Raw genomic sequence first — 26,155 nt, forward strand, 5'->3', positions numbered from 1 at the left:
GGGTGGGGAGGGGCTGGTCACCCCGTGGTACCCTTATAAAACTCAACGTTTAACCTACTCACGCCGGCTTGTGCCCGCCCTCACAGTCGGCCATATTTGCGGAATACACCACGCTGCCGTTGACCCTGGCCATTGACCGAGCAACCAAACGTTCCTACCAGCTCCCTCCGCAGGAATGTGTTTAGATGAATGAAGTATCCTGGTTGATAGATACTCAAGGTTCCAATTGGTGGGCGGGGCAGCGGTGGAGGGTGGGCGGGGCGGGGGCCGGGGAAGCGTGATGACGACATCAGAGATTGGTGCCAGAACGATGTGGCCACTACCTTGAGAGCAAGCATATTGGTACCAAGACGCAGAGGAAAGTGGAAAACAACAAATGACGAAATGTGCAGTGTGGACACCTACCCGGGCAATCTGCCCCGTGGATGGTGATGATGATGATGGGGCATGGGTGGGTTGGGTGGGTGGGTGAGGCATTGTTTATGGCTATAACGTTCCGAACCCCGTGCCCCGACTGGACATCTGTGGAAAAAAAGAGCTTCATAGCTCATCGGATTCCTCCAGCGTCAATACATATTCTGATCTTCTTGGTTCTTTCGGTAAAGTCACGTCGAAGGGAAGTAATAAAATAATAAAAATAAAACATAATAAAATAATTCTCACGACGTTTCGGCCACAACGCAAACAGCCGTCCTCAGGTGAAGACCAGGTCTGTCGGGGAGACAGCGTTTCAGACGCGTCTTACTTCCCTTCTACGTGACTTTACCGAAAGAACCAAGAAGATGAATCCCTGCAGTCACGAAAGCTTTAAATCGATACATATTCTGACTCTATGGGTGTGGGGGGGTGGGTGCCAATGTTTGGCTCCTCGTTCCATTTTGGTTGCGTTGGTCAAGAATGACTCCGCTTTGCTCGCAGAGGTTCAGGAAACAGCTGCTCCCGTGATGTTTCAACGCTCGCGTTTTTTTTCTTTTTCACACGCGTCGTTTAACGTCGCTCGGCAAGAGCCGCACAGACAAAGATCCCCCATCCCTTATAGCCTCTAACAGACTGGTGGGCAGAGGTCGCAAACGGGTTTTGATTCCTTACCCGTACCCGGCCGCACCAGGGTCGCAAACGGGTACCCGTACCAGTACCCTACCCGATACCCGGCTACCCGTACCCGGCCCGGTACGGGTAGGGTACGGGTATCGGGTACCCGATTGCGACCTCTGGGATGAAGCCATGTTGCAGGCGCGGGTGGGTTGATTCTAGGAACTTGAATTGTGAGAAGAGACACAAGACGTTGGGAAATGAGTGACAAACGGTTACTCACCAGTGACTCACGGCCTACCCGTACCCGGCCGAACCAGGGTCGCAAACGGCTACCCGTACCCGGCCGGGTACGGGTAGCCGGGTATCGGGTAGGGTACGGGTATCGGGTACCCGGTTGCGACCTCTGCTCTTGGGCCAAGTGCTGTTTGCGAGCGAGCACCTATGAAGGCCGGCACAGCACACGAGGCGGTCGGTGGCCAGCACCACGCCCGGCCGCCTATGTCTCCACCCAGTGGCGATATTTACCACACGCCGCACCAGGTACTCATTTGAGGCTGAGTCGACCTAGGGGAGGCCCAGGACCGGCTCAGATAGTCTTCGCTGGTGTTGGTGGCCGTGACCGGGAATCGAATTCGGTTCGCCGGGTTCGTAGCGCAGTGCGCTACACCACCACTCCCCAAAGCCACACAAAGACAAAGATCCCCCCTCATAGCCTTTCACAGACTGTTGGGACAAGAGATACATAGAGATACATAGAGACTCATAGATATACAGGGTGCTTCAAAAAAATGTTAACACAAATATGGGACTATATTTTTTTATGGAAAAGAACGGCTAATACACTGTAACATAAGAAATGTATCTTCATCGCTTCAAAAAATCAAAGTCTCCGCTTGTTCACCATCATTGTCAACACACGCCTGGAATCTTCTCATTGGTGGTCTCCACAGCCCAGAGGTACATTTCTCGTGGTATTTTTGCAAATTCTCGGAAGTGTTCACATTTTTTTGAAGCACCCTGTACATAGAGACCCATAGAGGTACATATAGAACCCACAGACATACTTAGAGAACCCACAGACTGCAGAGAAGACACACGCGAAACTCCAAACGTACAACAAAAGGCATTGTCAGGGGTCCGGGATCGAACTGGCGACCTCCTGCGTACCAGGCGAGGGAGACAACATAATCCCCGCCACCCCGGACGCCCCACAGTATCCGCCCGTGTGCGGGAGCCGGGGGATTTGAGAGCGAAAGAAGCCGTCACGGAGCCGCGTCCAGGCAAGGCGAGTCCTCCATGACCCCTCCGTCACTTGTCTCGATCGTACGACTTCTTCTGCGCCTCCCCATTCTGGCAAAGAGACGGTGGCGAGATGTTATCTATATTCTTAGGTTTTTTCGGTAAAGTCACGTAGGTAAAACATTTTAAATTAATAAAAGTAAAATTAAAATAAAATTAAAATCATGACGTTTCGGAGGCAACACAAGCTTTCGTCTTCAGGTGGAACCGTCACAGCACGATAGCTGTATCAAGGGAGAGAAATTCCAAGAAAACAGTCCTTGTATATATACTGGTTGAGGGTGGGAGGAGCCAAGGTAGGCCCTGAATATTATTTTGTGAGGTTCGGTGCGGCTGAAGCACGCTGTTAGGAATGAGCCTTTGTTGTGTAAACTAGGTGCGGATGATGTAAAGGTGCGTGTAAAAGGGACTGAGCCTTTTTGTTATGTAGAGGTGATGCGGCTACAATCGCTGCCAGGAAATGAGTCTTTGTTGTGTAGAATGGTTGACTGAGCCTATTGTTATGTAGAGGTGGTGCGGCTGAAATCGCTGCCAGGAAATGAGTCTTTGTTGTGTAGAATGGTTGACTGAGCCTATTGTTATGTAGAGGTGGTGCGGCTGAAATCGCTGCCAGGAAATGAGTCTTTGTTGAGTAGAATGGTTGACTGAGCCTATTGTTATGTAGAGGTGGTGTGGCTGAAATCGCTGCCAGGAAATGAGTCTTTGTTGTGTAGAATGGTTGACTGAGCCTATTGTTATGTAGAGGTGATGCGGCTGAAATCGCTGCCAGGAAATGAGTCTTTGTTGTGTAGAATGGTTGACTGAGCCTATTGTTATGTAGAGGTGGTGTGGCTGAAATCGCTGCTAGGAAATGAGTCTTTGTTGAGTAGAATGGTTGACTGAGCCTATTGTTATGTAGAGGTGGTGCGGCTGAAATCGCTGACAGGAATGCTCCAAATATGTGTAGTTAAATCTTTTTTGCATGGTTAATAATGTTATCTCCCTCGCCTGGTATGCAGGAGGTCGTCGGTTCGATCCCGACCCTGACAATGCCTGCGTGTTTCTTTGTCTCTCCCCCATGGTGGTGTGGAATTGTCTCTGGGTCCCACCACATTTAGAATCGATATGCGTTTGGAGTATTTGGCAACTGTTATACATTTCAATGTGATGATAAGCCACTTCGTTGAGCTATCAATTTGAGCTTCGGGGAAAAGGGGACGGGGGCCTGCGCATAAAGAGGTGGGACCAACAGAAGAAGGGGCGGGGTCTAAAAAGGAAAGGCGCAGATCTGAAAGAGGAAGGGATGGGGCCTCGTCAGGAAGGGGTCGGGGCCTAAGGAGTAAGAGGGGTGGGGCATGAAGAGGAAAAGGAAGGGCCAATGGAGGTTGAACTTTCCTGTTGATATAAAAGGTATATCAACAGGTAATAAAATAATCGAATGAAATATGTGCAGCAGCCAGCATACCTGTAATATGTTTTGTGTTTAGTTTATTGTCCTTCCACTGCACCTCCGCTCAGCACAATCGGCTATGTACGGTGTAAAAGAAGTTCACCGTACGTATGTACACAGATGTAGTGGCACAGATGCAGGCCACATGCCGACTAGAATCATTGTATTGCTGTTGATCTTTTGCAGACACCTGGAGATGAGGAGGCCGATGAGGAGGGTGACCCCGCCAACCAGCAGCCCGGCTGGCAGCGACAAGAGCAGGTAGAGGAGGCTCGCCCGGTCAGCTACAAGCACGCACAGCGCCAGCCAATCACTCGCTGTTCGCTCTATTGATCGCTCGTTCGCTCAGTGAACCCCATCAAGGAGCGTAAACCATCATTGCTCGAAGCCTGGTCATCTTTGCAGCAGCGGCGGCGGATTTTGGCAATTCGATTGAACAAAAGACGGTCACTGCATCACGCGACGCACTTCTGCGGCCGTCTGGAATGCTCTTCCTTCCGATATTAGCAAGCTACTGGGAGCTGTGCACTTTTATGTCGTCTAGATTGAAAAGAATTTTAGAACTGCTTTTTGTGTTTAGTTTATTGTCCTTCCCCCGCACACAGTGACACAACAACACTCACAGGCAAGTGTTGTTGAGCTCCACCACGTGCTATGACGACTACAGACCAACGAATCACCGATAATAACGGGTGATATTTTCCATGCAAAATCCTGGAGAGGCTCGCTCTGTCAAAATAAACATCCGCCGCAAAAATAACCATTTCGAGTGAACCGCGCTCGACAGACAGTATCTGGATTGCTGTGTCTTACATTTCTGAGGCGAGGGCAGTTTATCGAATTGGGCTTTGTCATCACCATCATCACCATCATCGTCGTCTGTGGAAATATTCATGAAAGAGATTTGTTAATTTGAGGTCTGGAGACTCAACCGGGAGACGTGGCGAGCTCGCAGCAACTCCCCCCACTCCGTCAGCCCCTCCCACATTTTAGACATAACCACGCCCACATTTTAAACATCGCCACGCCCAATCAACCACTAGACCAGAATAAACGTACACAGCGAGAGGACTCTCCTCTCTGGCTGGGCGCCACGGTGGCTCAGAGATGATAACTTTCTTGTCTAGTACACAGGAGGTCGTGGGTTCGATCCCGACCCTGACGATGCCTGTTGTATATTTGGAGTTTGCGGTGTCTCTCTCTTCCCAGTGGTCCGGGTCCTTCGGTTTTTCTCTCCACATTTTGAATCAACATCACGTGTTATAGAGTATTGGGCTGCTGTAAATTTCCACACGGTGATAAGCCACTTCGTTGAGCTATCATTGTGGCCAGATCGCTTCTGAAAAATATCAAAACAATTCTCAGCGGCCCTTGCATGCTAAAATATAAATAATTTTAGTGATGTATAACACTGGCCCCACTTACAACTAAGAGGTCGCACCCATTACCCAGGTAGCCCATCTCACCACGCAGCTAGCCCCTCCCACTACCCACGAAGCTCCTCCCACCACCCAGCTAGCCCCTCCTACTACCCAGCTAGCCCCTCCGACCACCCAGGTAGCCCCTCCCACTACCTGGTAGCCCCTCCCACAATCCAGGTAGCACCGCCCACCCCTCAGATGGCCCCTCCTACGACTGAGAAGGCCCATCCCCACTGCTCAGACAGCTCTGACCTTTTCCCGTATCTTGAGTTGAGCATTAAACCAGAACATTTTCATCCGGGATTTTCACCCCTAATTTTCACAAATGCTTTGGGACAGATGTGGGAACAGCCTTTCCTAAACTGCCGTGAACGTCTTGGCCAAACAAGGCTGGTTGGTAGCTTTACCTCAATATGACACGAAGCAAAGCCGATTACTCACCCACACAGGAGGCCTGGTCACGTGTGGGCTGGAAGGGCTGCTTGCCGGACGAAACCCTGAACCCCGGTTCGCAGTAGCAGTGGAAGGAGCCTGGAACGTTCTCGCAGCGACTGCCCTCCCCACACGGAGCCTGACTCTCCTGGCACTCGTCAACATCTGAGCCACAAACATCTGCATCAGAACTACAATATCTCATAGCTCAAACAAAGTACGTATGCACGTTGAACTTCTTTTGCACCGTACGCAGCCAACCGTGCTAATCAGACTTGCGGGTAGGAAAATAAACGAAACACATCGAGCAGTTCTGAAGAAATGAGCTTTCACTCTAGATGATTTAAAAGTGTCATAGCTCCAGTGGCTTCCTAATTTCGGAAGGAAGAGCGTTCCAGACGTCCGCAGAAGCGCTTCTGAATCAGAACGACAACATCTCATTGATACCCTGAGCAATAGAGCTCAAGCGAGGTTGACCCACGTGTGGTAGATGTCATAGTGTCGGTGTCACATTAAGTTGCTGCTGCTGCTTTCTCCGTGTGTCCTTCACTCACCCAGACAGGAGGCCTGGTCACGTGTGGGCAGGAAGGGCTGCTTGCTGGACGAGATCCTGAACCCCGGTTCACAGTAGCAGTGGAAGGAGCCTGGAACGTTCTGACAGCGACTGCCCTCTCCACACGGAGCCTGACTCTCCTGGCACTCGTCAACGTCTGAGCCACAAATATCCGAATCAGAACTACAACATATCATTGGTACATTGATACACCGATCAACATCGTTCAAGCCAAGTACGTATGTATGTTGAACTTCTATCGCATCGTACGTGGCCAACGGTGTGAATGGAGATGCGGGGATGTACAACAAACTAAACCCAAAAAGCATTTTTAAATAAATTAGTTTTAAATCTAGATGATGATTCAAAAGTGCATAGCTCCAGTGGCTTCTTAATATTGGAAGGAAGAGCGTTCCAGACGGCCGCAGGAGCGCATCTGAAAACGCGCAACGCGGTGACCATCTTTCCTCGATGGCCAGCCAATTGCCGCCGCTGTGAGGATGACCAGAGTTCGCGTGATGGTTTATGCTCCATGACGAGATCAGCAAGGTATTGTGGTTCATTTGTGTCAAGCGCTCTGTGCGTAATAAGCGCGACCTTCTATGTTTTCGTTCCGCAACCGGAAGCCAATGCTGCGAGTTGAGCACCAGACAGACGTGGTCGGATCTTGCTGTACCCGCCACAACACGTACCAGCTAATGTTGATGATGCTGATGTTCGTGATGCCATCACTCACCCACACAGGAGGCCTGGTCACGCGTGGGCTGGAAGGGCTGCTTGCCGGACGAGATCCTGAACCCCGGTTCGCAGTAGCAGTGGAAGGAGCCTGGAACGTTCTCACAGCGACCGCCCTCCCCACACGGAGCCTGACTCTCCTGGCACTCGTCAATGTCTGCATCACAAACAGAGACTCCAGCTTTTAAAGAGAAAACAAATCCTGCACGTATATTTTTCTTAATGGGGCACATCATTTAAACGTTCGCTTGTGTCCCATCCATCCATCCATTGTTCCCATCTGAAGCACTTTCAATCGGTGCATCCACCTACACCAGCGCACGTGTCAATGCAACGCTACACAGCATTGTACCCTTCTACAGACTTCCGTTGTAGTTTAGAAGGAAGGGGTAGTGAGGGAAATCTTTGTTCAGCCCAGTCCAGACCAACATCGATGGAGACAGCAGTTTATGTCAGCTGATGATGATGATGATGACAATGATGACGCTTATGCTCGTGATGCCATCACTCACCCAAACAAGAGGCCTGGTCGCGTGTGGGCAGGAAGGGCTGCTTGCCGGATGACACCCTGAACCCCGGTTCACAGTAGCAGTGGAAGGAACCTGGAACGTTCTGACAGCGACTGCCCTCCCCACACGGAGCCTGACCCTCCTGGCATTCGTCAACATCTGAGCCACAAAAATTTGAATCAGAACTACAACATCTCATAGCTCAACCAAGTACGTATGCACGTTGAACTTATTTTGCACCGTATGCAGCCAACCGTGCTAATCAGACTTGCGGGTAGGAAAATAAACGAAACACATCGATCAGTTCTGAAGAAATGAGCTTTCACTCTAGATGATTTAAAAGTGTCATAGCTCCAGTGGCTTCCTAATATCGGAAGGAAGAGCGTTCCAGACGTCGACAGAAGCGCTTCTGAATCAGAACGACAACATCTCATTGATACACTGAGCAATAGAGCTCTAGCTAAGTGAGGTTGACCCACGTGTGGTAGATGTCATAGTGTCGGTGTCACATTAAGTTGCTACTGCTGCTGCTGTTTTCCCCGTGTGTCCTTCACTCACCCAGACAGAAGGCCTGGTCACGTGTGGGCAGGAAGGGCTGCTTGCCGGACGAGATCCTGAACCCCGGTTCACAGTAGCAGTGGAAGGAGCCTGGAACGTTCTGACAGCGACTGCCCTCCCCACACGGAGCCTGGCTCTCCTGGCACTCGTCAACATCTGAGCCACAAACATCTGAATCAGAACTACAACATCTCATTGGTACATTGATACACCGATCAACATCGTTCAAGCCAAGTACGTATGTATGTTGAACTTCTATCGCATCGTACGTAGCCAACGGCGCGAATGGAGATGCGGGGAAGTACAACAAACTAAACTCAAAAAGCATTTTTAAATAAATGAGTTTTCAATCGAGATGATGATTAAAAAGTGCATAGCTCCAGTGGCTTTTAAATATCGGAAGGAAGAGCGTTCCAGACGGCCGCAGGAGCGCATCTGAAAACGCGCGACGATGCGGTGACCATCTTTGTTCGATGGCCATCCAATTGCCGCCGCTATGAGGACGACCAGAGTTGGCGTGATGGTTTATGCTCCTTGACGAGATCAGCAAGGTATTGTGGTTCATTTGTGTCAAGCGCTCTGTGCGTAATAAGCGCGACCTTCTATGTTTTCGTTCGGCAACCGGAAGCCAATGCAGCGCGGTGAGCACCAGACGGACGTGGTCGGATCTTGCTGTACCCGCCACAACACGTACCAGCAAATTTTGATGATGCTGATGATCGTGATGCCATCACTCACCCACACAGGAGGCCTGGTCGCGTGTGGGCTGGAAGGGCTGCTTGCCGGACGACAGCCTGAACCCCGGTTCACAGTAGCAGTGGAAGGAGCCTGGAACGTTCTCACAGCGACCGCCCTCCCCACACGGAGCCTGACTCTCCTGGCACTCGTCAACGTCTGCATCACAAACAGAGACTCCAGCTTTCAAAGAGAAAACAAATCCTGCACGTATTTTTTCTTAATGGGGCACATCATTTAAACGTTCGCCTGTGTCCCATCCATCCATCCATTGCTCCCATCTGAAGCACTTCCAGTCGGTGCACGCACCTACACCAGCGCACGTGTCAATGCAACGCTACACAGCATTGTACACTTCTACAGACTTCCGTTGTAGTTCAGAAGGAAGGGGTAGTGAGTGAAATCTTTGTCCAGCCCAGTCCAGACCAACATCGATGGAGACAGCAGTTTATGTCAGCTGATGATGATGATGATGACAATGATGACGCTTATGCTCGTGATGCCATCACTCACCCAGACAAGAGGCCTGGTCGCGTGTGGGCAGGAAGGGCTGCTTGCCGGATGACACCCTGAACCCCGGTTCACAGTAGCAGTGGAAGGAACCTGGAACGTTCTGACAGCGACTGCCCTCCCCACACGGAGCCTGACCCTCCTGGCATTCGTCAACATCTGAGCCACAAACATTTGAATCAGAACTACAACATCTCATAGCTCAACCAAGTACGTATGCACGTTGAACTTATTTTGCACCGTATGCAGCCAACCGTGCTAATCAGACTTGCGGGTAGGAAAATAAACGAAACACATCGATCAGTTCTGAAGAAATGAGCTTTCACTCTAGATGATTTAAAAGTGTCATAGCTCCAGTGGCTTCCTAATATCGGAAGGAAGAGCATTCCAGACGTCGACAGAAGCGCTTCTGAATCAGAACGACAACATCTCATTGATACACTGAGCAATAGAGCTCTAGCTAAGTGAGGTTGACCCACGTGTGGTAGATGTCATAGTGTCGGTGTCACATTAAGTTGCTACTGCTGCTGCTGTTTTCCCCGTGTGTCCTTCACTCACCCAGACAGAAGGCCTGGTCACGTGTGGGCAGGAAGGGCTGCTTGCCGGACGACAGCCTGAACCCCGGTTCACAGTAGCAGTGGAAGGAGCCTGGAACGTTCTGACAGCGACTGCCCTCCCCACACGGAGCCTGGCTCTCCTGGCACTCGTCAATGTCTGTGTCACAAACAGAGACTCCAGCTTTCAAAGAGAAAACAAATCCTGCACGTATTTTTTCTTAATGGGGCACATCATTTAAACGTTTGCTTGTGTCCCATCCATCCATCTGTAATGTGAGGATATATCCGGGTCGTGGATGGATTACAACTCGTCACGATGATTGGCTCTGCCGGTCTTGGTCCATAGCCAATGGGGGGAAGCCTAGGGGTGTGGCCCTGACGTAATGGAAAGGTGACAGCTATAGGTAGAGGATTGGTTCTGCTGGCTTTAGCCACAGCCAATGGGGAGACTAGTCAGGGGCGTGGTCCCGGGAACCTACGGTGGAGTGTGGAAGATTCCATAGAGGTTAACCAGGATTGGTGGAAACGTACCACGTGGCCCGGGTATTAATTAAGGGTGGAGACGAACGACACGTGGTCAGAACTGGAACGAACGAAGGGGAGAGGCCACGCGAGAACGGGGGTCCAGGCTGCCACTTGGCTGCGCGCGTCTCTCTCTTTCTATCCTTCTCACGCTGTCTGTCAGCAGCGTGAAGGAGTGCTGTAATGAAAGACGAAAATAGACCGGATTCCAGAAGTCGCTTCAACGACCTTTATTACACATCCATTGCTCCCATCTGAAGCACTTTCAGTCGGTGCACCCACCTACACCAGCGCACATGTCAATGCAACGCTACACAGCATTGTACCCTTCTACAGACTTCTGTTGTAGTTCAGAAGGAAGGGGTAGTGAGGGAAATCTTTGTTCAGCCCAGTCCAGACCAACATCGATGGAGACAGCAGTTTATGTCAGCTGATGATGATGATGATGACAATGATGACGCTTATGCTCGTGATGCCATCACTCACCCAGACAAGAGGCCTGGTCGCGTGTGGGCAGGAAGGGCTGCTTGCCGGATGACACCCTGAACCCCGGTTCACAGTAGCAGTGGATGGAACCTGGAACGTTCTGACAGCGACTGCCCTCCCCACACGGAGCCTGACCCTCCTGGCATTCGTCAACATCTGAGCCACAAACATTTGAATCAGAACTACAACATCTCATAGCTCAACCAAGTACGTATGCACGTTGAACTTATTTTGCACCGTATGCAGCCAACCGTGCTAATCAGACTTGCGGGTAGGAAAATAAACGAAACACATCGATCAGTTCTGAAGAAATGAGCTTTCACTCTAGATGATTTAAAAGTGTCATAGCTCCAGTGGCTTCCTAATATCGGAAGGAAGAGCGTTCCAGACGTCGACAGAAGCGCTTCTGAATCAGAACGACAACATCTCATTGATACACTGAACAATAGAGCTCTAGCTAAGTGAGGTTGACCCACGTGTGGTAGATGTCATAGTGTCGGTGTCACATTAAGTTGCTACTGCTGCTGCTGTTTTCCCCGTGTGTCCTTCACTCACCCAGACAGAAGGCCTGGTCACGTGTGGGCAGGAAGGGCTGCTTGCCGGACGACAGCCTGAACCCCGGTTCACAGTAGCAGTGGAAGGAGCCTGGAACGTTCTCACAGCGACCGCCCTCCCCACACGGAGCCTGACTCTCCTGGCACTCGTCAACGTCTGCATCACAAACAGAGACTCCAGCTTTCAAAGAGAAAACAAATCCTGCACGTATTTTTTCTTAATGGGGCACATCATTTAAACGTTCGCCTGTGTCCCATCCATCCATCCATTGCTCCCATCTGAAGCACTTCCAGTCGGTGCACGCACCTACACCAGCGCACGTGTGAATGCAACGCTACACAGCATTGTACACTTCTACAGACTTCCGTTGTAGTTCAGAAGGAAGGGGTAGTGAGTGAAATCTTTGTCCAGCCCAGTCCAGACCAACATCTGATGGAGAACGCAGTTTATATCAGCTGATGATGATAATGACAATGATGACGCTTATGCTCGTGATGCCATCACTCACCCAGACAGGAGGCCTGGTCACGCGTGGGCTGGAAGGGCTGCTTGCCGGATGAGAGCCTGAACCCCGGTTCACAGTAGCAGTGGACGGAGCCTGGAACGTTCTCACAGCGACCGCCCTCCCCACACGGATCCTGGCTCTCCTGGCACTCGTCAATGTCTGCGTCACAAACAGAGAGTCCAGCTTTCAAAGAGAAAACAAATCCTGCACGTATTTTTTCTTAATGGGGCACATCATTTAAACGTTCGCTTGTGTCCCATCTATCCATCTGTAATGTGAGGATAAATCCGGGTCGTTGACGGATTACAACTCGTCACGATGATTGGCACTGCCGGTCCTGGTCCATAGCCAATGGGGGGAAGCCTAGGGGCGTGGCCCTGATGTAATGGAAAGGTGACAGCTGTAGGTAGAAGATTGGTTCTGCTGGCTTTAGCCACAGCCAATGGGGAGACGAGTTAGGGGCGTTGTCCCGGGAGCCTACGGTTGAGTCTGGAAGATTCCATAGAGGCTAACCAGGATTGGTGGAAACGTACCACGTGACCCGGGTATTAAATTAGGGTGGAGACGAACAACACGTGGTCAGAACTGGAACGAACGAAGGGGAGAGGCCACGCGAGAGCGGGGGTCCAGGCTGCCACTTGGCTGCGCGCGTCTCTCTCTTTCTATCCCTCTCACGCTGTCTGTCAGCAGCGTGGAGGAGTGTTGTAATGAAAGACTAATAAAGACCGGATTCCAGAAGTCGCTTCAACGACCTTTATTACACATCCATTGTGTGATGCCGCCACCACGAAGCCGTTCAGCAGGCGCCCCATCTGCGGCCTCGCCACCACCAAGCGACGGAGCCGACCCCACGTCCCCCTCACCTCACCTCACATGAACACACCCGCACGCATCCCCCCTCCCCCCCCCCCATAGAGCGGGAAGGGGAGGACACCTGATCGACCGGTTTTTATCCGAGAAACCCTTATCGGGATTAACTCTCACGGTTTCCGGCGATCAGGGAATTGGATGACCTCCCCCGACGCTACGTTGCACCGCGGCGCTGCGACTGGCCTTAATATGGTGTGGCCGCGGCGAAGGGCATTCGGCCACCACGGTTGAAACGCATCCCCCACACACACCCCCCCCCACGCGTCGACGAGGCCAGCAGGGGAAGGACGGGACAGCATGAGTAGCAGGACCGCAGGGGCTCTTGCGCATAGTCACGGAAGGTTGGGATAGTTGCGCTTGAGCGCGCAGGCACAATTGTTGGGGAGGGTAAATGATTGAGCTGAAGGTATGAATAGATCGGGAGAGGGGAGGCGCGCGGGGAGCCCGTGCACAGATTCCCACGGCGAGCCTTTGTGACGGACGCCGCCGCATGAACTGCAATAATGGGGGGGCCTGCGTGAGAAAGGGATTGATTGGAATTTGCGCCGCGCAGGTTGAGCATTAATTAGCATATCAAAAGCGGATTGATTGGAATTTGCGCCGCGCAGGTTGAGCATTAAGTAGCATATCAAAAGCGCCCGGAACCGCCGTGCGCGTGCCAGAGGGTTGCGAGCCTATTGTTCAGAGCCGCATTCCCTTTGAGGTAGAGAGGATAAATAGGGAGCGCAAAGGGGAAATCACTCTCTTCTCTCCAGCGCCAGGCGACAGGACGCTCTCCAGTCCAGCGACCCGAACGTCCGTGAGACGCATCGAGGCACACTGCGAGTACGGGGTCAACGAACCGCCGTGGGCATCTAACAGGGAGTAAGAAGGTGAAGTAGGATAATAGCCGATAGATAAGGAATAGGTACAGGTTTAGTGGAATAGGCCAGCCTCGTCGACTCACTGATTCAACATTAGTTACCAGGTAGCGAATAATAAATCATTAATAGCGAAGCGTGGCCTCGCGTGATCTTGTCGAGCAGTGGGAACATGTGGGTGCGCGTGTGTACACAGTGGTTCGCCACGTGAGTGAGCGCTGCGTAGAGCGGCGCACGAGTGGGTGTCGCGTGTGTGCAGGTGTGTGCGCTCGTAGTGTGGGGGAAGGGGTCGGTGCGTCCGCAGGCCCCCGCTCCGTCTGTCGCCGCCGGGACTCGCGCAGTGTGAGGGCAGCGTCGTTCGCCCTCCGACCCCTGACCCCCGTTTAATAGCGCGTGATCCGTGGAGAGACAACGCAGCGTCTGCAGGTGAACGAGGGCGTGCAGCGAGCTATGCCTCTCACACGAGCTCGCGGAGGGACGGACCAGGGAGGGGAGCCGTCGGGCGATGAGCCCAGCGACGGCAGCAGCTGCTCGCAGAGCAGCGAGGGGTCGGCGCACGGCAGAGCCCCTGCCATAGGCACGGAGCAGGGAGGGACTTCGGGGACCAGCGGCCCCAACAATTGCTCCCATCTGAAGCACTTTCAGTCGTTGCACCCACCTACACCAGCGCACGTGTCAATGCAACGCTACACAGCATTGTACCCTTCTACAGACTTCTGTTGTAGTTCAGAAGGAAGGGGTAGTGAGGGAAATCTTTGTTCAGCCCAGTCCAGACCAACATCGATGGAGACAGCAGTTTATGTCAGCTGATGATGATGATGATGACAATGATGACGCTTATGCTCGTGATGCCATCACTCACCCAGACAAGAGGCCTGGTCGCGTGTGGGCAGGAAGGGCTGCTTGCCGGATGACACCCTGAACCCCGGTTCACAGTAGCAGTGGAAGGAACCTGGAACGTTCTGACAGCGACTGCCCTCCCCACACGGAGCCTGACCCTCCTGGCATTCGTCAACATCTGAGCCACAAACATTTGAATCAGAACTACAACATCTCATAGCTCAACCAAGTACGTATGCACGTTGAACTTATTTTGCACCGTATGCAGCCAACCGTGCTAATCAGACTTGCGGGTAGGAAAATAAACGAAACACATCGATCAGTTCTGAAGAAATGAGCTTTCACTCTAGATGATTTAAAAGTGTCATAGCTCCAGTGGCTTCCTAATATCGGAAGGAAGAGCGTTCCAGACGTCGACAGAAGCGCTTCTGAATCAGAACGACAACATCTCATTGATACACTGAGCAATAGAGCTCTAGCTAAGTGAGGTTGACCCACGTGTGGTAGATGTCATAGTGTCGGTGTCACATTAAGTTGCTACTGCTGCTGCTGTTTTCCCCGTGTGTCCTTCACTCACCCAGACAGAAGGCCTGGTCACGTGTGGGCAGGAAGGGCTGCTTGCCGGACGAGATCCTGAACCCCGGTTCACAGTAGCAGTGGAAGGAGCCTGGAACGTTCTGACAGCGACTGCCCTCCCCACACGGAGCCTGGCTCTCCTGGCACTCGTCAATGTCTGTGTCACAAACAGAGACTCCAGCTTTCAAAGAGAAAACAAATCCTGCACGTATTTTTTCTTAATGGGGCACATCATTTAAACGTTTGCTTGTGTCCCATCCATCCATCTGTAATGTGAGGATATATCCGGGTCGTGGATGGATTACAACTCGTCACGATGATTGGCTCTGCCGGTCTTGGTCCATAGCCAATGGGGGGAAGCCTAGGGGTGTGGCCCTGACGTAATGGAAAGGTGACAGCTATAGGTAGAGGATTGGTTCTGCTGGCTTTAGCCACAGCCAATGGGGAGACTAGTCAGGGGCGTGGTCCCGGGAACCTACGGTGGAGTGTGGAAGATTCCATAGAGGTTAACCAGGATTGGTGGAAACGTACCACGTGGCCCGGGTATTAATTAAGGGTGGAGACGAACGACACGTGGTCAGAACTGGAACGAACGAAGGGGAGAGGCCACGCGAGAACGGGGGTCCAGGCTGCCACGTGGCTGCGCGCGTCTCTCTCTTTCTATCCCTCTCACGCTATCTGTCAGCAGCGTGAAGGAGTGCTGTAATGAAAGACGAAAATAGACCGGATTCCAGAAGTCGCTTCAACGACCTTTATTACACATCCATTGCTCCCATCTGAAGCACTTTCAGTCGGTGCACCCACCTACACCAGCGCACATGTCAATGCAACGCTACACAGCATTGTACCCTTCTACAGACTTCTGTTGTAGTTCAGAAGGAAGGGGTAGTGAGGGAAATCTTTGTTCAGCCCAGTCCAGACCAACATCAATGGAGACCGCAGTTTACTTCAGCTGATTATGATGATGACAATGATGACGCTTATGCTCGTGATGCCATCACTCACCCAGACAAGAGGCCTGGTCGCGTGTGGGCTGGAAGGGCTGCTTGCCGGACGATAGCCTGAACCCCGGTTCACAGTAGCAGTGGAAGGAGCCTGGAACGTTCTCACAGCGACTGCCCTCCCCACACGGAGCGTGGCTCTCCTGGCACTCGTCAACATCTGAGCCACAAACATCTGAATCAGAACTACAACATCTCATTGGTACATTGATACACCGATCAACATCGTTCAAGCCAAGTACGTATGTATGTTGAACTTCTATCGAATCGTACGTAGCCAACGGCGTGAATGGAGATGCGGGGAAGTACAACAAACTAAACCCAAAAAGCAGTTTAATATAAATGAGTTTTCAATCGAGATGATTATTCAAAAGTGCAAATCTCCAGTGGCTTCTTAATATCGGAAGGAAGAGCGTTCCAGACGGCCGCAGGAGCGCATCTGAAAACGCGCGATGCGGTGGCCATCTTTGTTCGATGGCCAGCCAATTGCCGCCGCTATGAGGACGACCAGAGTTGGCGTGATGGTTTATGCCCCTTGACAAGATCGGCAAGGTGTTGTGGTTCATTTGTGTCAAGCGCTCTGTGCGTAATAAGCGCGATCTTCTATGTTTTCGTTCGGCAACCGGAAGCCAATGCAGCGCGGTGAGCACCAGACGGACGTGGTCGGATCTCGCTGTACCCGCCACAAAACGTACCAGTTAATGTTGGTGATGCTGATGTTCGTGATGCCATCACTCACCCACACAGGAGGCCTGGTCGCGCGTGGGCTGGAAGGGCTGCTTGCCGGACGAGAGCCTGAACCCCGGTTCACAGTAGCAGTGGAAGGAGCCTGGAACGTTCTGACAGCGACCGCCCTCCCCACACGGAGCCTGACTCTCCTGGCACTCGTCAACGTCTGCGTCACAAACAGAGACTCCAGCTTTCAAAGAGAAAACAAAATCCTGCACTTATTTTCCTTAATGGGGCACATAATTTCAACGTTCACTCGTGTCCCATCCATCCATCCATTGCTCCCATCTGAAGCACTTCCAGTCGGTGCACGCACCTACAACAGCGCACGTGTCAATGCAACGCTACACAGGATTGTACCCTTCTACAGACTTCCGTTGTAGTTCAGAAGGAAGGGGTAGTGAGGGAAATCTTTGTTCAGCCCAGTCCAGACCAACATCTGATGGCGAACGCAGTTTATATCAGCTGATGATGATAATGATGACGCTTATGCTCGTGATGCCATCACTCACCCAGACAGGAGGCCTGGTCGCGCGTGGGCTGGAAGGGCTGCTTGCCGGACGAGAGCCTGAACCCCGGTTCACAGTAGCAGTGGAAGGAGCCTGGAACGTTCTCACAGCGACCGCCCCCCCCACAAGTCGCTTGGCTCTCCTGGCACTCGTCAATGTCTGAGCCACAAATATCTCAATTAGAACTACAACATCTCATTGATTCACCTAGCAACATAGTTCAAGCCATGTACACATGTATGTTGAACTATTTTAGCACCGTACGTTGCCAACCGTGCTAATCGTAGGTGCGGTGGTCGGTCAACAAGGTAAACACGAAAAGCCGTTGTAGAGAAGTGAATTTTCAATCTAGATTTAAAAGTGCATAGCTCCTGTGGCTTCCTGATATCAAAAACAAGATTTTTTTCCGGGTCCTCCGGTTTTTCTCTCCACATTTAGAATCAACGTCACGTGTTTTAGAGTATTTGGCTGCTGTAAATCTCAACACGATGATAACCACTTCGTTGAGCTATCATTTGTGCCCAGGTAGCTTTTGAAAAATAGCAAAAAAATATCAGCGGGCCTTACCTGGCAAAATAAAAATAGTATTCTTGGTTCTTTCGGTTAAGTCACGTAGAACCAAGAACCAAGAATATGAATTCCTGCAGTCGCAAAAGTTTTAAGTCAAGAAATAAATAAGTAATATTAAAAAAAAAACTTATTTTTAAACACGCTTTTATTAAATGTACTAGTAATGGCAGAACTCCACGACTCCAGGAAGTGGCCCCGAAGCTTGCCATAACGTAAGGGACCGTGGCCAATTACAGCCAACGTCAGTTGACCGCAGACAATTAGACCCAAGCCGAAACATAACATATAAAACAGAATATTGAAACATATTTATTTTCTTTTTCATGATAGAATATAGTATTGTCATTAGTATGACATAAGTATACCAAGTTTGCAGTCGCTACCACATTGGGAAGTAGGTTAAAATTAAGTTACAAGATTTGAGGATACAACAACGACAACAACGACAACAACAAGAACAGACAGAGTGAGATAAAAGAAAGCGTGTAAAATAGTAGTTATTTATAACACTAGCCCCTCTTACAGCTAATAGGCCCCACCTACTACAGAGGTAGCCCCCCCCCGCACTATCCAGGTAGCCCCTCCCACTACCCAGGTAGTCTCCCCCGACCAGGCAGGTAGCCCCTCCCACTATCCAGGTAGCCCCTCCCACTACCCAGGTAGCCCCTCCCACTACCCAGGTAGTCTCCCCCCAACCAGGCAGGTAGCCCCTCCCACTACCCAGGTAGCCCCCCCCACTACCCAGGTAGTCTCCCCCCAACCAGGCAGGTAGCCCCTCCCACTATCCAGGTAGCCCCCCCCACTACCCAGGTAGTCTCCCCCCAACCAGGCAGGTAGCCCCTCCCACTATCCAGGTAGCCCCTCCCACTACCCAGGTAGTCTCCCCCAACCAGGCAGATAGCCCCTCCCACTATCCAGGTAGCCCCTCCCACTACCCACGTAGTCTCCCCCCAACCAGGCAGCTAGCCCCTCCCACTATCCAGGTAGCCCCTCCCACTACCCAGGTAGCCCCTCCCACCAGTCAGAAGTCCCAGCCCCACTCCTCTGACAGTTCAAATTTTTGACCGTATCTTGAGTTGAGCATTAAGCCAGAACATTTTCCCCTGGGGATAAAAAAAATCCAAATTTTCACAAATGCTTTGGGACAGCGGTGGGAACAGCCTTTCGTAAAGCACTTTGAATGTCTTGGCAAAACAAGGCTGGTTGGTAGCTTTACCTCAATATGACACGAAGCGTAGCCGATCACTCACCCACACAGGAGGCCTGGTCGCGCGTGGGCTGGAAGGGCTGCTTGCCGGACGAGACCCTGAACCCCGGTTCACAGTAGCAGTGGAAGGTGCCTGGAACGTTCTGACAGCGACTGCCCTCCCCACACGGAGCCTGGCTCTCCTGGCACTCGTCAACATCTGAGCCACAAACATCTGAATCAGAACTACAACATCTCATTGGTACATTGATACACCGATCAACAGAGTTCAAGCCAAGTACGTATGTATGTTGAACTTCTATCGCATCGTACGTAGCCAACGGCGCGAATGGAGATGCGGGAAAGTACAACAAACTAAACCCAAAAAGTGGCTTTTTAATATCGGAAAGAAGATCGTTCCAGACGGCCGCAGGAGCGCATCTGAAAACACGCGACGATGAGGTGACCATCTTTGTTCGATGGCCATCCAATTGCCGCCGCTATGAGGACGACCAGAGTTGGCGTGATGGTTTATGCTCCTTGACGAGATCAGCAAGGTATTGTGGTTCATTTGTGTCAAGCGCTCTGTGCGTAATAAGAGCGACCTTCTAATGTTTTCGTTCGGCAACCGGAAGCCAATGCAGCGCGGTGAGCACCAGACGGACGTGGTCGGATCTTGCTGTACCCGCCACAACACGTACCAGCTAATGTTGATGATGCTGATGTTCGTGATGCCATCACTCACCCAGACAGGAGGCCTGGTCGCGCGTGGGCTGGAAGGGCTGCTTGCCGGACGAGATCCTGAACCCCGGTTCGCAGTAGCAGTGGATGGTGCCTGGCGCGTTCTCACAGCGACCGCCCACCCCACACGGAGAGTGGCTCGCCAGACAATTGTCGACGTCTGTCGCAAAAGGAGAGGTGACCGGCTTTGAGAGGCGCGCGCATGAAGACGGAAGGTTCCCCCCCCCCCCGGTGTAGCCTCAACGGCACCGTCGGGGTCAAGCGCCACCGGCGAGTAGCGGCACCGTGGCACGCACGAGGGGGGTGGGGTGGCCAGTACCACGCTCGGCCGCCTTTGTATCCCTAGGCGCGATGTTTACGACACACACCGCAGCCAGGTACTCATTTCAACGGCTGAGTCGACCTAGGGGAGGCCCCAAACCGGTTCAGATAATCGTCACTGAGATCCCCTCCCCCCCGTGGGATGGACACCGTGAGATGGACACTGTGAGATGGACACCGGGGTGAGATGGACACCGTGAGGTGGACACCGTGAGGTCGACTCCACCTTGAGATGGACACCGTGAGATGGACACCGATGGACACTATGAGGTGGACACCGTGAGGTGGACACCGTGAGATGGACACCGTGAGATGGACACCGATGGACACCGTGAGGTGGACACCGTGAGATGGACACCGTGAGGTGGACACCGTGAAGTCGACTCCACCGTGAGGTGGACACCGTGAGATGGACTCCACCGTGAGATGGACACCGTGAGGTGGACACCGTGAGATGGACACCGTGAGGTGGACACCGTGAGATGGACACCGTGAGGTGGACACCGTGAGATGGACACCGTGAGGTGGACACCGTGAAGTCGACTCCACCGTGAGGTGGACACCGTGAGATGGACTCCACCGTGAGATGGACACCGTGAGGTGGACACCGTGAGATGGACACCGTGAGGTGGACACCGTGAGATGGACACCGTGAGGTGGACACCGTGAAGTCGACTCCACCGTGAGGTGGACACCGTGAGATGGACTCCACCGTGAGATGGACACCGTGAGGTGGACACCGTGAGATGGACACCGTGAGGTGGACACCACCATGAGATGGACACCGTGAGATGGACGCCGTGAGATGTCTGGAGCCAGATGCAGGGTTCGGCTGGCCGCTCTACGAGGCCTCCCGGGCCACCTCCTGAGTTGTCTGTTGCTTGAAGGTGGTTCGGTTCTGGTTCTTCTCCCCCACCTCTCCCCACCCCCGTGACCCCCCCCTTCCCCCGTGACCCCCCCCCCCCCTTGACCCCCCCCCCCCCCAGAAACACACCTTTGAGCGGGGCCAGGATCGGAGTCTCGTCCGTGCGGTAGTCGTCGTCGTCGTAATCCTGGGCGCCGCACCCTTGGCAGACTGGGGGTGAAGGGGTTAATAGGGGCGGGAGTGGAAGGTAACGGGTTAACAGAGTGGGAGTGAAAGGGTTAACAGGAGTGGGAGTGGATGGTAACGGGTTAATAGGATTGGTAGTGAAGGGGTTAATAGGGGTGAGAGTGGATGGTAACGGGTTAACCTACTCACGCCGGCTTGTGCCCGCCCTCACAGTCGGCCATATTTGCGGAATACACCACGCCGCCGTTGACCCTGGCCATTGACCGAGCAACCCAACGTTCCTACCAGCTCCCTCCGCAGGAATGTGTTGTTTGTTGCGGTTGCACCCGACTTAAGAGTCGCATGGCCCATAAGGCGATCCCTAATAAATGAAACTTGAAACCCTGTAGTGTGGTACGAACCTGCCACCCTCCCCTACTTCATCACCCTTAACTCGTTCCCTTTCACTCCCTCCCCTATTAACCCCTTCGCTACCAATACTATTAACCCGTTACCTTCCACTCCCGCCCCTATTAACCCCTTCACTCCCACTCTGTTAACCCGTTACCCTCCACTCCCAACCCTATTAACCCCTTCACTCTGTTAACCCGTTACCATCCACTCCCACCCCTATTAACCCCTTCACTACCAATCCTATTAACCCGTTACCATCCACTCCCACTCCTATTAACCCTTTCACTCCCACTCTGTTAACCAGTTACCATCCACTCCCACCCCTATTAACCCCTTCACTACCAATCCTATTAACCCGTTACCATCCACTCCCGCCCCTATTAACCCCTTCACTCCCACTGTGTTAACCCGTTACCCTCCACTCCCGCCCCTATTAACCCCTTCACCCCCACTGTGTTAACCCGTTACCTTCCACTCCCAACCCTATTAACCCTTTCACTCTCACTGTGTTAACCCGTTACCCTCCACTCTCACCCCTATTAACCCTTTCACTCTCACTGTGTTAACCCGTTACCATCCCCTCCCGCCCATATTAACCCTTTCACTCCCACTGTGTTAACCCGTTACCCTCCACTCTCACCCCTATTAACCCCTTCACTCCCACTGTGTTAACCCGTTACCTTCCACTCCCGCCCCTATTAACCCCTTCACTCCCACTCTGTTAACCCGTTACCTTCCACTCCCAACCCTATTAACCCCTTCACTCTGTTAAGCGTTGAGTTTTATAAGGGCACCACGGGGTGACCAGCCCCTCCCCACCCAGCCCCACTCCTCCCACTCCCCACCCAGCCCCTCCCCACTCTCCCCACCCACTCTCCCCACCCAGCCGCTCCCCACCCTCCCCTCTCCACCCAGCCCCACCCCTCCCATTTTTGGATGCACGACGGACGGACACAATAATCCCGTGGGCTGGTGGAACCACTCCTGATGACGACCGCTTGTGCTGCAATCGAAACGTCATGATATTTGTGTTCATTCTAGATTTGAAGCTTTCGTGACTGCAAGGATTCATACTCTGAGGTTTTTTCGGTAAAGCCACGTAGGTAAAAAATAAAATAAAAATTAATAGAAAGTAAAATAAAATAAAAATTGAATTTAAAAGAATAAATAAAATAATATATATGTTTTACTATTATTAATTTTAATTTTATTTTTTACCTACGTGACTTTATCGAAAAAACCTAAGAGTATATATTTGTATTCACTTTATTTGTATTATTTTATTGTAATATTTTTCTATCTACGTGACTTTAACGAAAGAACCATAGAATATGGACTACCCATAGACTCAACGCTGTACCTCCAATTAGCACGGTTGGCTTACGTACGGTGCGAAAGAAGCTCAACACACATACACACTGCCCACAGACTAACACTGCCCACAGACTTAACGCTGCACCTCCAATTAGCACGGTTGGCTACGTACGGTGCGAAAGAAGTCCAACATATGTACGTACATGCATACATATATCAATGTTCATGGAAGTCAATTTGAACATTTGTTAAAATAAATGAAATAACCCTCTGCGATTCGTTCAACTAAATATAATAACCCCGTGTGTCCTGACTTTTGGGCCACCCTGTATTTCCGCACTAAACAACAGGGATGTCGAACTTATTTCGCATCGTACATAGCGAACCGTGCTAATCGGAGATGCTGGGGGAAGGACAACAAACTAAAGACGATAATAAGTTTTAAATAAATTAGTTTGTCAATCTAAATGATGATTTACAAGTGCATAGCTCCCAGTGGCTTCCTAACATCGGAAGGGAAGAGCGTTCCAGACGGCCACAGAAGCGCATCTGAAAGCGCCGCGCGATGCCGGCGACAGTCGTCCTGGTCCGACGGTTTAGCCAAAAGCCGCCGCTAGCGAAGATGACGACCGGAGTTCGCGTGACGGTGATTTATGCTTATTTTGTCGAGATCCCCAGCAAGGTAATCAGGTGGTTCACTTGTGGCAAGCCCTCCCTCCTCACCTGCCAGCAGCAACAGCAGCAGAGCTGCAAGGCGTGCCATCGGAGCCGGAGCCGTGGGAGTTCTCTGTAAGTGGTCCCGAAGGTCTCCTCCTCTGTAGATGTCCTCTCAATAAGTCTGTCTCCGAGCTGAAGGTGTGGACCAGGAGTGTAGATTTCCACCAGCCGTGTAAAAATGGCCTCCTAGCGAGGCCGATGTTCTCCTCCGGGCGATCCTCAAACTCGTCTCTGCGGACCTCGAAGATTTTGAAAGTCTCTTCACTGTGATTTTGAAGGTCTCCTCACAATGATGTTGAATATCTCCTCGCTATTATGTTAAAGGCCTTCTCACTATAATATGGAAGGTCCCCTCAATATGATGTTGAAGGTGTCCTCACTATGTTCCCGAATGTCTCCTCGCTATGATGTCGAATGTCTTCTCGCTATGATGCTGACGATCCCCTCACTATGATGTTGAATATCTCCTCGCTATAATATTGAAGGTCTCCTTACTATGATATTGAAGTTTTCCTCACTTTGATATCGAATGTCCCCTCGCTATGATGTTGAATATCTCCTCGCTATTATGTTAAAGGCCTTCTCACTATGATATGGAAGGTCTCCTCACTATGATGTTGAAGGTTTTCTCATTATGTTCTCGAATGTCTCCTCGCTATGATGCTGATGGGGTCCTCACTGTGATGTTAAAGGCCTTCGCACTATGATATGGAAGGTCTCCTCACTATGATGCTGATGGTCCCTTCACTATGATGTTGATGGGGTCCTCACTATGATGTTGAAGGTGTTCTCACTGTGATGTTGAAGGTATCTGAAAGGCGTCCAGAATATCCTCCTCCCTCCTACCATGAAGCTCCCCTCACTATGATGTTGGTTTCCTCACAGTGATGGTGAAGGTCTCCTCACTATGATGTTGAAGGTCTCCTCTTTATGATTTTGAAGATCTCCTTGGCTACGACCCTGGTAGCTGCCTACCAGAGGTTCCAGAATAGCCTCCTTTACAAGAACTATTGAAGGTTTCCTGCTCCTTCACCCCGGGGTCTCTCTACGGTCTGGGCTTCTCCTCCCGTGTCTCTCTCTCTCCCTGTGGTCCTGAGTCACGTGTTGCTGCTCGGGCTTGTGCGTGTGTCCGTCCCCTTTCCCACGAGTTTTGCAACATCAAAAATATGTATCGGGCAGTGGGTTTGGAGAAGTGGCGGGTTGTTTGCCAGGGAGACGTGTGCGGTGGCGTGTCTGTGATTTCCGCTCACGGCCAACACCGGTGACAATTATCTGAACCCGTCCTGGGCCTCCCCTAGGCTGACTCAGCCTCAAATGAGTACCTGGTGCGGTGTGTGTAAACATCGCCACTGGGGAGACAAATGCGGCCGGGCGTGGTGCGGGCCACCCACCCCCCTCGCGTGCCGTTCCGGCCTTCGTAACAGCACTTGCCCCAACAATCTGTGAAGGCTATGCGGGGGATCTTTGTCTTTGTATGTGTGTGACCACAGCAAGGACCTGCTGAAGCGCCGCGACATCGATCCCTCCGGCCTGGAAATCCCTTAGTGCTGGACAGCTCCACCACATGGCGGTCCACCCGTGCCAAGAGGGGGGTTCATCAGCACCTGGGAAGGTCGCCGTTTCGCAGAGGAGACGCGAGAGACGCATCCTGGAGTCACCAACGCGAAGTGGCACGAGCGCCTAAAGCGCTAATCCCCCCCCCCCCCCCACCATCCACAAGCCCATTCAGCGTCTTCGATGGGCAGCCAAGACGTATGTATGGGCTATTGGAAGCTTCGGTTCTTCTCGGCCACGGTCATGCCCTTGCGAAACGTTGACCCCCTCCCCGCTAATGGAACATCATCGCCGGTTAGAAACATTCAGGCTGGCCTGCCTTCCGATCCATCCTGGGTTTAACCAGGCTGGCTGGTGTGAGGAGCTCACAAATCCTTGAAAGATCTGGACAAAGTCCCATAGGTGATCTTTTCCGGCAGGCAAGGCTGCGTTGGCTGGGTCATGTAGCCCGCATGCCCAGCCACCGTATGCCTAAACAGCTTTTGTTCGGCCGAATTTTGGGGGCTAAACGGGCGCGGCACGGGCTGGAGAAGAGATGGAGTGATGTGGTACAGGAGGACGTGGAGCTTAGTGGACTTGCCGATGACTGGTACCTGCGGTGTCAAGATAGGCCTCTGTGGAGGAGGCTCGTGAAGGACGCTACTGGGCAGTTGGAGGCAGTCGCCCTCCAACAACAACGGAGGGCAGAGGAGCGACGCTCACAACAACGAGCGGAGCGCCGGGTGGTTAAAGCTCAGCAAGTTGGCACAGTAGGGGGCACAGGTGGTGCATCAGCCAGTCATCTCAGTCATCTCAGTCAGTCGACCAATGGCACCTGGGTCTGTCGCGTGACCTTCTCCTCGCGAGAGTTCAACACTTCACGTGGCCTCAAAGTGCACATAGCCTGGCACAAGTGCCGTTCTAACGTCACCGCCACTTAGTGGCGAATGGCGGTTGTTGTATGTGAGTTCGATTCCAGCTCACGGCCACCAACACGAGTGACGATTGTGGGAATCGGTCCTGGGCCTCTCCTAGGTCGACTCAGCCTCAAATGAGTACCTGCTGCGGTGTGTAGTAAACATCCTCACTGGGGGAGACAAAGG

General features: G+C 52.1%; 1 protein-coding gene across 2 annotated transcripts; it reads right to left on the reverse strand.

Moving 5' to 3' along the window:
• LOC144737715 (latent-transforming growth factor beta-binding protein 4-like) lies at nucleotides 1-24,615 on the reverse strand. 2 transcript variants are annotated; one of them, XM_078620568.1, is made up of 22 exons: nucleotides 23,526-24,615; nucleotides 21,039-21,119; nucleotides 19,728-19,883; nucleotides 19,047-19,202; nucleotides 17,230-17,385; nucleotides 16,728-16,883; nucleotides 15,993-16,148; nucleotides 14,989-15,144; nucleotides 14,434-14,589; nucleotides 11,845-12,000; nucleotides 11,337-11,492; nucleotides 10,782-10,937; nucleotides 9,775-9,930; nucleotides 9,220-9,375; nucleotides 8,710-8,865; nucleotides 7,972-8,127; nucleotides 7,417-7,572; nucleotides 6,906-7,061; nucleotides 5,626-5,781; nucleotides 4,577-4,642; nucleotides 3,954-4,047; nucleotides 1-2,385 (listed from the first exon to the last, which is right to left on the reverse strand). In XM_078620568.1, exons 1-22 carry the CDS (start codon nucleotides 23,563-23,565, stop codon nucleotides 2,298-2,300), a joined length of 3,021 nt encoding a protein of 1,006 aa, XP_078476694.1. In that variant the 5' UTR covers nucleotides 23,566-24,615; the 3' UTR covers nucleotides 1-2,297. The 2 variants fall into 2 exon arrangements, with proteins under 2 accessions (XP_078476694.1, XP_078476702.1); XM_078620576.1 differs by lacking the exon at nucleotides 15,993-16,148.
• Nucleotides 24,616-26,155: the final 1,540 nt, after the last annotated feature.

This window comes from Lampetra planeri, chromosome 3 (genome assembly GCF_965212315.1).
Source record: "Lampetra planeri chromosome 3, kcLamPlan1.2.h2, whole genome shotgun sequence".
Classification (NCBI taxonomy): Eukaryota; Metazoa; Chordata; class Hyperoartia; order Petromyzontiformes; family Petromyzontidae; genus Lampetra; species Lampetra planeri.